The following is a 12,190-nucleotide window of genomic DNA, read 5'->3' on the forward strand; positions in this document are numbered from 1 at the left end:
TAAAACAGCATGTATACATATTTTATAATATAAGACCATCTTTTAAATTTATTTATTTATTATCCAATACAAATGCCATTTAAAATACTCCTCCTTTTATACTCCAAAAACAGTTTGATTTCTAGAGTAACCTTGTTTTGTTTCATTACAGGCTAATAGAAACAAAATTCTTATACTTTAAGAGTTTGTTTTGAATGCTTGTATTCCTATGATAAGTGTAGAATTTGTGACTAGAATTGTTGGTTTTATTTGATTTGATTAAAGCAATGTGACACGTGGGCAATCTGCCAATGGAAGAATGCCTCCCAGGTGGTCTTTTATGGGAAACTGGCCTCTATTTAGGCATTACTGATGTATATAAAACCTGAAAAACACCACATGGCCAGCCCATTGATGAGGCACAAACCCATGACCAACTACCAGTGTTCAGTGGTTTTATCCACTCAGCCACTGGTGGGCATGAGTAGAATCAATCATATAGTTCATAAAACTATGCAAAGAGGCTATAGAGGTACTTGCATTGGTATTGGTTTTGCCACCATAAACTAGTTTTTAAACTGGTGCCCCATTGCCAAAGACCATGCCTGATAACCAGACAATTCCAGCTGCATGTTTTTTTTTTTTCAATATAGACACACACAGTGCATAATAAAAAAGAAGTGGTATAAACAGGTATATTTACTATGTGAGATTCCAAGACTATGCAAAATGGGTAATTTTCAGTTTCCAGGCCAATAAAAAATAACTAGATTGTGGAGTTAAAGATTTTATCAACATTTGACAGTACTGACTATGGATAGCTGTACTGTCACACTGAAGAGTTCTCTGTAGGAAATGGCATTACAGCTAAAATATGTTGCTTAGGAATCAAACAGGTGTCTTTTGTGTAGGCAAGTAAAATAATCTACAAGACCCATCCATGTGTATAAAAAAATTTACAAATGCATTTCTTTCTTTGAATGAAATTTCCACGATGTTACCAATCAATCCATAGATTCCATCATACAAGCACATTTGTACTGACCAAAGCTTAAGTCTAAAAGTTTGACCCTCAGCTATGTTTTAACATCAATAAAAATTCTTACAGTAAATTCAAAAGTATCATTTGAAATTTGACTCATGAATGGTACTATTACTCAGGCTTAAAGCAGTGGTTATGTGCTTGCAATTTTTTAACTAGTTAAAAAATAAGTCAAATTTCAACATCAGATATCAGATATTTGATGTTTACTGTTATTTGGGTGAAGAAATTACAGTAAATTGGATCTTTTTGTATAATAATTACAATAAGAATGAAATTGCAAAGATAAACATAATAAATTTAATAAAACAAAGTATTTTTGTCCAAATAGATAAATTCTTCACTCACATAAGACAAAATTGAAAAATTTTAAATAAATAAAATTTAAATTCAAAATATTTTAAATTGCATTGTATAGATAATGCAATTTATAATGCTTAATAAATTAATATAGTAGAGTCCTGAAAACTCAGCACTCAATAACCCAGCAGTCCGGATAACTCAGCCACACCCTGGCAGGGCAAAAAATCCCCTAGTTAATTTTCATTATAGACAGCTTTAGGCCTCAAAGTATTTTTCTGAGGTCTGTCTTATCAGGTAAATTACTGTACACTATGTATTCATTAATTTTCATTTTCATGTAGTAAAGGCTCTATGCCTTCAAAAAGTATGTACTGTACTTTCCTTTGTTTAAGAGTATTTGGGCAGTTTATTCTCTGTTATACTCTCAAGCAAACAATACATACAAGTACTGTATAGTACAGTATTTTCTGAGGAAACACTCGTACTTATTCTTTTTTAACCCCATTCCCGATAACCTGGCATTTTCACAAACTCGGACACCCTTCAATCCACATTAGGCCGAGTTTTCGGGACTCTACTGTAATAGCTGATTTATAGCCAATCGTTTAAGGTGATTGTTTGGTTGATAGATAACATGGTGTCAGATAAATTCAAAGTTGGGAAATTTTCATAAATTAGTTAAAAACTCCTCTTAATTGTTGGAGTAAAACAGAAGGACATGTTTTTGCTAAAAAAAATAATAATAGTAAAATTTATCCATTTAAAAAATTTTGCTTTACAAATAAATATACAAAAACAGTTCAACTTCTGTCTAGAATTTCAGTAATGGTGATAGAACTGTATGTGTCACACAGTCCTAATTTATGTGTCTTTCTTAACACATTTGACACATTTTGTAATGTTCTCTTTAAAACTATAGAATATTTCAATTTTTTTTTACATATAATAATTTAAGTATTTAGAATGTACAGTACAGTACATTCTATTTTTGTTTTTTGATGAGATCACTTGAAGAAAAAACTTAAATATGTCTGAAAATATGTCAAAGACTGCTAGACTAAAATTAGGCTATTTTTTTACTATTATTTTTAATTAATTTCTAAATAATTTGTTACTAGAGATCTGCCATGCAGTCCAAAATATCCTGTACACAATATCGTTAAGCCAACTGATGGTTCTATGCCTCCCCTATGGCATCAACTGACTGCAATGGGTATACCAAATGTCACACAGGTCAAAAACTTGGGAGGGTTGTGTACAGGACAAAATCACAATTGTATAAGGCATAAATCCATCTTTGTGTGATTAGAAGAAGGATAAGATGTAAATGAATGTCTTGCTGGTTATTACATTTCATGTCAACATCTATTATCAGAGTTGATGCACTCAGTTTTCTTATGCTCTACATAATTTGCATTGTTTGGCATTATTCATTTTGGGCTTTTCTGATTCCTTTTAAATTTTTCTTTCCAACAATATATGTTTCTTACAAAAAATTTTACACACCTGAACCATTTACGGTACGATCACGCAAAAAATCGGTAAACAAACATTTTTGAACCCCTTCTGGGCTCTGCTTCAGGTTCCAATCAGTTTCTATAAAGATGTTTGATATCCGTTATACGTAGAAATCCGTTCGATCATGTCGTTTAAAGCTTGAAATTTGAGTTGTAGGTTCGAATGGATTCACACAATCCAAGTCGCCCATGCACGACCAGATCGCCCGTCGGACTTTGATGGGTGAAATTAGAGCATGTTGTGAATTAATCCGGATATAGTAGCAAACTTCTCCCAGGCCATTCTCCTCCACGATTCGCCTCCTATTGAACACCTCAAATGGCTAGAGGCTATGCACATATTTATATCTTCCATTACCAACACGTGCATAAATTTTAAAGAGGAAATGCTGTTATCGATGGCCTGGCAGGAGTTAATTCACAACACGCTCTAATTTCACCCATCAAAGTCCGATGGGCGATCTGGTCGCACATGCGCAACTTGGATTGTGTGAATCCATTCGAACCTACAACTCAAATTTCAAGCTTTAAACGACATGATCGAACGAATTTCTACATATAACAAATTTCGAACGTCTTTATAGAAACTGATTGGAACCTGAATCAGAGCCCAGAAGGAGTTCGAAAACGTTTGTTTACCGATTTTTTGCGTGATCGCACCGTAAATGGTTCAGGTGTGTAAAATTTTTTGTCAATCCGGTGTGATAAATAGTGAATTTATTTTGTATTGATTAGTAATGCCAGCTAAAATATACCGCAGTACGGTCGTGGCCCTAACTAAGGCCAGAGCCCGTCTTCAGTTTCTCTTAGACTGCAAAAAGAATGGTATCTTTCCCATGTCGTTTTTCCGGATCCACTTCCCACCCAGAAGTGAACCTCTCCTTGGTAGGGTGAGGATGTTGTGCTTGAACAGAGCCATACGCTACACCAGGAAACAACTATATTCCAAATTATCTAAACTCGTGGAAATAGAAGAATCATTGTTCCAGATCAACCCGGAAATTCTATCAATACAGAATGCCAGGATAATCAACATACAGGAGAGGCTATCAACCAATCTAAAGAGGCATTACCGGAAGAAATTCCAGTGGATTCTACGATTCCAGGTCCCCAAGACTCGTAAACATCCGTCCTTCCCGTTTATTGTATGGGACGACTTGAACCTACCGAGCTTTGTAGTGGAAGTCCTCAAATTTGGTCCGGTGTTCACACTACCCCCTCGAAAGACTGACACGAAGAGCCTCATCCCGGATCTGGAAATCCTCTTACGGGACCTAACGGAAAGACAAAAGGAGTACTATCGCTGGATGGCCATTCTGAAGATCAGAAATTCTAAGGAGTCTTCAAAGCTTGTGGATCTGAGAAACAAACTTCGACGTACAGTCAGATGGATGAAACTAAATAACATCACTCTTGTCAGGGCGGATAAAACCAATACCACGGTTCTCATGAAACGGGACACCTATGAAAGGAGCCTACAGGAATACATTTCACTCACCCAATGCGAGAGAGTGGAGGAAAGTTTTATCGACAAGCTTCATTCCAGGGTCAAGTGTTTCACTTGCACCAATCTAGCTAAACGCTTAGAGCTTGTTAACGTGGCCGTTGACTCCCCCGACGTCCCGAAATTGTTCGCCTTTGCGAAGACTCATAAAACAGGCCAACAGCTCCGCCCGGTAGTCGATAAAGCTAGGGCGCCTACTCGTAAGCTGGAGAAAGCCATCCACACCCTTCTTACTCCACACTTGGAAGATTACCCGTATACCATCTCTAGCTCTATGGAGCTTATAGCACAGTTGAGAAATGTCACTTCACCCTGTTACTTCACCGTGTTGGACTTTAAATCTCTCTACCCCTCCATTGAGCTCCCTCCAGCATTCTGTACACTCAGAGACATCCTATTTCGTATTGTCGGGGACCGAACTTTACACAACCAAGTGCTAGAAATGGTGCACCTAATTTGCTATAATTCAGTATTCCAATTTAATGGCAAGATCTACACACAGAGTAAAGGGGTCCCCATGGGCAGCCCGGTCTCTGGGGACCTATGTGAAATGGTGGTACGGCAATTGGAAAACAAGGTCCTCTTTCAATACCTCCACAACATCCAATTATATAGGAGGTATATAGATGACATCATCATTATCTGGAAAACAACACCAGATGTTACAACATTTGTCAATTCTTTCAACAATAATCCGTATGGGTTGACTCTGGAATTAGAGCAATCTAACCCATCAGAAGTACACTTTCTGGATATAAGCATTAAGGTCGATACCTCGGGAATCAATACGTCGGTATATCATAAACCTTAATCCACATCATCATATATTCCAACCGGGTCATGTGATCCAGGCGCATACAAGACTGCAGCCTTTAGAGCATTAATCAGAAGAGCCTTTACACATTCATCTACCATCCAGGCTCGGGATACTGAACTAGCCTACATACTCCGCATTGCCGCCCAACACGGGTATCACAAACATATACATAGGCTAATACAACATCAGCAACGTATATATTCGGAGAGTGCGCAGGAATCGGACCAAGTCGAGGACGGCCGTCTGGAAGGAATAGAGCGTATCGCCATCACATACAATCTGTATCTAAAATCTCTATACGCTAAGCTTGCCAGCAAACGTCAGCTACGTCTAGCTTTTAGGAGGTGTCCCACCATCTTCAACCTCTTACGTAATGGAAAGGCAAGCTCCTAACCCCATCAGACGCCCCGGAATCTATAGCATCCCCGTGAAGGACAAAGGTGCGATAGGAACCTGACTTATATAGGCTCCACTAAACGGTCTTTGGGGGTCAGAATACAAGAGCATCTAGCCGATATCCAGCACGGAAGAACTTCCACGGCCCTTGCTACGTATGTAACCAATCCGGATATAGTAGCGAACTTCTCCCAGGCCATTCTCCTCCACGATTCACCTCCTATTGAACACCTCAAATGGCTAGAGGCTATGCACATATTTATATCCTCCACTACCAACACATGCATAAATTTTAAAGAGGAAATGCTGTTATCCATGGCCTGGCAGGAGTTAATTCACAACATGCTCTAATTCAATGGTGGGCAACCCCCAGCCCGCGGGCCAGCTACGGCCCGCAAAGAGTTTCTATCCGGCCCGCGAGATGTTTAGAAAAAATTATTAATAAATATTTTTCGATGTAATTCGTCTAGTTTAAATTGAATATTATTTTCTGAAGTGTTGCGGCAGCAATGACAGGAAAAAATAAGGGAGTCATTTCCTTATTCAAACAAAAAATGGGAGAACAGAATTTTTCTAAAGTATTTATATCTCATCGCATCATCAATCAAGAAAATCTATGTGCAAAAGCTATGCAATTAGAAAATATAATGTCTGTCTTATCCAACTACATAGTGCTGTTTTTATTGTGTTTAAAGTCACTTACATTTTACAAATAGGTGAGCCGTTCACAGCCCGGCACACGAATTTGTAAAATCTAAGTGACTCATACAACATGGAATTCATATAAAACGGAATAATCAACAGTGTTATAGGGGGGGTCGACTGTAGTAATTAATTAATTTTTATTTATTTATTTATTTATTTCATATTTGCAGACTTAAAATTTACAGGTCACAAGGTGTCAATTAACTACTATGGCCCGCAGAAAAAACGTAAAATTTATTCTGGCCCATGTTATAAAAAAGGTTGCCCACCCTTGCTCTAATTTCACCCATCAAAGTCCAACAGGCGATCTGGTCGCGCATGCGCAACTTGTATTGTGTGAATCCATTCGAACCTACAACTCAAATTTCAAGCTTTAAACGACATGATCGAACGAATTTCTACATATAACGGATTTCGAACGTCTTTATAGAAACTGATTGGAACCTGAAGCAGAGCCCAGAAGGGGTTCGAAAACGTTTGTTTACTGATTTTTTGCGTGATCGCACCGTAAATGGTTCAGGTGTGTAAAATTTTTTGTCAATCTGGTGCGATAAATAGTGAATTTATTATGTTTCTTACATTTATGTTCATATTTCTTTTGCAATTTCTTCAACATTATAAAAATTTTCTTCAGTTCACACAGTTAGCAGCTTATAACTTTACAAATTATATTTTATCAGTAATTATTGCTAAATATTGTATATCCTATCATTCTGTACAAATCAACACAAATTTCAACATTCTATCTCTTCCTGATCCAAAGTTTCACTATCCAAATGCCATTTTCAGTGTTTCCATGCAACATAACAACATTTACTCTGATAAAATTTAATAAAAATTAATAATTTGAATATAAAACAATTTCAGGAATAGATAATATATATATCTTTGACACTATAATATGATGTTTTTTAATAATAATTTTAATTATGTTCCATATCACAATTATTTTTCTTCTTCTTAAAAAAAAATCACTTTTATAAGTAATAAATTTTACAATAGAATTATAATTTAAAACAAAATTTTTATGTAAAGAATAGATAAATTCTGGCAAAATCATAAATTCATAAATTGTTCAAATTTTAAATTACTATATGATTAGACTTTTCAGACTTTTCAAATTTACTATATTTGAATCTCTTTACACTCACCCCCTTGCAATATCAAATTTTCCTTTGAAATCAAAGCGTATTCTTGTATTAGCAGGAGCTAAAACATTCCAGTCACATTCTACATTATGTGGAGCTGGATTTGGATAATTAGGTGATGAAATTTGTACTAATGGGTTTTCATCAGTGATGTATAATTGACCACCACATTGATAAGATACTTCTTCATAACGTAATTTAAACATCTGTAAAAATAATAATAAAAAATAATGATTATGTTTGCAGTAGAAGTTTGTTAATCTGGTATCTGCTAACTCAGAATACTCTTTCCCTCATTTAGTGCTCATAAAGTGAAAAGAATTAAAAAAAAATTCTAAAATGTTCAATATTCTGGCATACTAGTTTTCCATGCATGTGTACTTTTTGTGAATGATATGTGTACAGTATATATCTGTAAAATAATATTGCAATAACATGTATAACTGTATGATTTTTAGACTGATTAGAAAGTGCAGATAAATCAGAAACATACAACAGCATGTGATGGTATAAAACGTACAACAATGTCTCCAACAGTCAGATAACTTAATATATATTACTGCTAAAACTTGTCAAGAGAATAAATCTCAACATTATATTAAAAAATGTCCTTATTATCAACTCTCTTACATCTTTAATTTAATAAAATAGTCTTCTTTCTGTTTCTTTTTGTCAAAATACTTATTTTAAATTATATTATATCACTGTGACATATCTTCAGTATTATTTGTTATGGAATATTGTGTCTAATAATTATCATCTATATATCTATCTTTGTATCATAGTCAGTTATAATTTAAAAATTTTTGAAACCACATCTGGTGACCAGATATGGTTTCAAAAATGTTTAAATTACAGGTTACAAAGTAAAGACTTTGTAAGTCTTTACTTTGTAACCTGTAATTTACTTTGTAACCTGTAAGTCGAGTTCTTATTTTATTATTGTTAATATTTACGTCTTTTTTTAATTTATTATTTATATTTTTATTTCACGATACTTTGTTCTCTATATCTATTTTTGTATTTGAGTCAGTTAATATTTATAATTTTTGAAACTGCATCTGATTACATATTAAACAATGCATCACTGCACATATGGAATGTTTCATTTGTAAAAATTCTTTTGTAACTAGTTCAATGTAAAAAAAAAAAAATCTTTCAACTAATGAAGGCCCTAAAAATGGATGAAAATATTTGTGCTTCTATTAAATTTTAACATGTTGGATTAGGTATGAGTGGTGTACAATGTTTTTAATTATCTGTTCCAGCTTTTGAGAGTGTTTACATATTGTGTTCATCAGATATACAGTATTAACAGTGTTATAAAATTCTCAAGCTTGTTCTTTAATATTTCTATTTTCTTTCCATATCACACAACAATATTTTTCCCTATTTTTATATGTAATAAAAATGAAAAAATTATGATTGTGTTATGGAAGTTATTAATAATCTTGTCCTCTTAGGCAAGATTATTGACATCTACACATATTCTTGTGTTATAATATTCTTATTTCTAAATTTCTGTAAGTTTTTGGCCTATGTAATAGCCCTTTTATTCTTTAATACTCTCTAATCTTATTACATAAATTATAGAAGGTAATTCAAATTAGTTGGTCCTTCATCATTTCTAATTATATCAGATATAATGTTCATTTTTAAAAACTGTCCTTTCTCTTATCTTCACACTTATTTTAAGTATCTTATCAATCTCCATAATAACTGTTTTTCTGAATTAATGATGCACCTTTAATAGTATATTATGTTTAAACAATATCAGCATTTTTGACCTGGTTAATGGGGCCATCTTCAAACAAAGTTAATGTAATAAACAGTTTCAATAATATAATAAAAATCTTTAAGCATTAGCATTTTGAAGTGTATTTTCAACCAGATGTTATTATTGTATTATTATAACTGATTATTATATTATTAAATTATATATGAGCACATAGAGTATTAAAAAATAAAATTCTACTTACTGGAGTTACTTGAAGCCTTGAAAATGACTCTCTACTAACAAGTGTAATGTAAACTTGATTTGAAGAACTTTCAGGAATATCTGGAATATCTGAATGGCAAATCTTTCCATTACCAAGTATAGGAGAGTCTGAACTACCACCATTTCTTATCTAATAAAAATAACAATGCATATAAATATATCAATTACAAATATAATAAAAAGTTTCAATAAGTTTTCCTTTAAAATCTTATCACAGGGCTCTTCATAAATTATTTAATGTACTGTAGATAAAGGTGAATTAGATATGAAAGTAATAATTATTATGTGTTACAAGAGGGTGGGAGATATTTACCAAATTGTTACATAATCTATAGTCTTAACCTATGAGTAACAGAATGATTCATTTTTGTTTCTGAAGCGTTGCATGGCAAATCATACTGTTTATGTCAATGATTTTTGTGTTCTGTAAGTAGTTAATAAAATAATGTAATGCTCAATATTCCCATGCTATATGTATTACTTCTTGGTACAATTAAGAAGATTGATAAAGGCTATGCATTACATTATTTTGGGTAGTGGCTATGTGCAACAGCATTATAGAATATTACAGGGAGTGTAATGGTTATTGAAAAGTATAAAAATAGCATTGTGTAATTTATGAATAATCCCCATCTCTTAAGTTAATAAAAAGTTTAAAAGTTATTGATATCAATTTAAGCTATGATAATAATAGATCAATCAGCAAATTTATGCAATATAAATTCTGAAGTGTTATTGGTATAAATAATAACAAGTATTATTATTATTAATAATAAGTATTATTTTTATTTATTTTTTGTAGCATTTTCATTTGATACATTTCAAGTTTGTACAGTGAAGACACTGCCAATTGGTCGACTGCCAGGTCATGTGACAGGTGACATTTCCGTGATGGCGGGAGGTATAAAAGTGAAGGTTCAACCTGTCAGAGGCACTTTTTTCTTCTTCACCTTCGTGCTCCTTGAACGTTAGCCCTTGGAAGGACTTTGAGATGAAATAAGTGAGTGTGAAGTCACATGGAGTTTCAGTTAGTTGTTATACAAAAAAGGTAATCTGATTCCATTGACAAGAGACTGTAGGTAGATTGGCATGGAGGATAATAAGGTGAATATGAATAGATGCGCATTAACGGAACCTAACGTGACTATTATTATTTTAAATTATATGGTTTTAAATTTTTAAAGCACATGAGTTTGAATAGAGGGGTTGAAAGGAAGAGAATCACCAGAAGAGAAAAGCCCCAGAATCAGTGCCAAGAGGAGTATTCCTACATGTGGTATAAGTAGTGTAAACGTGGTACATGTATATAAGCATCATTGAGGGTGCAATTAATGTTTATATTGGAGTCACCTCAACCAACTGTTAGTCAATTAAGCACAGAAATGAAGTGGTGTCGGTTATAGTGTTAATTCTTTATGTTTCTCTTTATAGTTATTAAACATGTTTGTCAACATTCTCGTTATAATTTTGTAAAGTCCTCAGTTTATTTCCCATTATGTAAGCTCAATATATTCCGATATATCCAAAATACTACACAGTAAATCTATATGCACGCATTAACTTTCTATAATAATGGGATCCAAAATTGGTTGTACACAGAAATAAATGCTTGAATAACAAAGCAGATTATGTGAAACATTAGAAGACCAATGTACCGTGTTCATATTTCAAACTGTTTCTGTTCATTGTATACTTCAAATAAAAATCTTTTTGATCATGCTTAATTGATATATAAGTATTTCAAAATAAATTTATATATTTGACTTGTGAAAATTTTTAATAAATTCAAGTGATAAATATCAACATTCAATTTAAAATTCCTTACATTTATTAATTAATTTGCAATTTTAATTTTAACTAAATATAATTTAATAAATAACATTTAAAACATTTACCAGAATATACTGTGTGCTACATAAATCATCATCTGGAATATTCAATTGTTCAAATGTAATCTTAATAGTATGACCATTTTGAACAGTGATTGTCCAATTGCATGGAGGTCTTCCATACTGTGGATATGCATCAGATATATTTAATATTCCTCTGGAAGCAAATATATTTCCCCCACATTCTAAAATGATAATTTAAAAAATAATATTGAGTAAATGTTTTCAAAAACAAAAATTTTCTAAAAAGTTTTCTTTAAAACAGATATTAAAAATTTAAATATAATGATAATATAAAATTTATATTTACATATATTTTCATATATTTACATATAAATGTTATAGAAAAGTTTCAAATGTAAAGAACATTAGAATAAATATAAACAAATATCAGGTCAGTCCATAAGTTCATGTGTATTTTTATCTACAAAAAAAGCAACAAAAAATTTTAATTAAATTTTATTTCAATCTATAATGTATTCACCATTATTTTCTACAATTTCTTGCTATCTTGATGGTAGCTATTTAATCCCGTCTTTGTAAAATGATTTCAGTTTTGAATCAAAATATTCAGAAATAGCCTTTTTTACATTGTTCTCATCCTCAAAAGTTTTCCCTTTTAAAAAATTCTGCAAACTCTGAAAAATATGATAATCACTGGGAGCAATATCTGGCAAATATGGTGGATGAGGTAAAATTTCCTAGTTGAAGCTTTTGAATTGAGCAGTTGACATTGTTGTCGGTTAGCTATTGAGAGTTCATGTGGTATCCATTTTCCTAGCTTTGAAACTTTTCCGATTTGTTGTAGATGTCTATGAACAGTTCCATGGGATGAATTTAAACGTTCCGCAATTTCATCAACTGTTAAAGATGGTTCTGCTTCAACTAGTG

General features: G+C 32.8%; 1 protein-coding gene across 1 annotated transcript in view; it reads right to left on the reverse strand.

The window, feature by feature from the left end:
- The window catches only part of LOC111639884 (cubilin-like), a 210,225-nt gene that overhangs the window by 15,656 nt on the left and 182,379 nt on the right, over positions 1 to 12,190 (reverse strand). Inside the window, exons 44-46 of the mRNA XM_023385828.1 lie at positions 11,306 to 11,484; positions 9,391 to 9,540; positions 7,415 to 7,617 (exon numbers count right to left, since the gene is read on the reverse strand). Coding sequence (XP_023241596.1) covers positions 7,415 to 7,617; positions 9,391 to 9,540; positions 11,306 to 11,484 — 532 coding nt within the window. The remainder of the gene's footprint in view (positions 1 to 7,414; positions 7,618 to 9,390; positions 9,541 to 11,305; positions 11,485 to 12,190) is intronic.

Source organism: Centruroides sculpturatus, unplaced genomic scaffold (assembly GCF_000671375.1).
Source record: "Centruroides sculpturatus isolate CEXI.00-Female unplaced genomic scaffold, Cexi_2.0 scaffold1317, whole genome shotgun sequence".
Lineage (NCBI taxonomy): Eukaryota > Metazoa > Arthropoda > Arachnida > Scorpiones > Buthidae > Centruroides > Centruroides sculpturatus.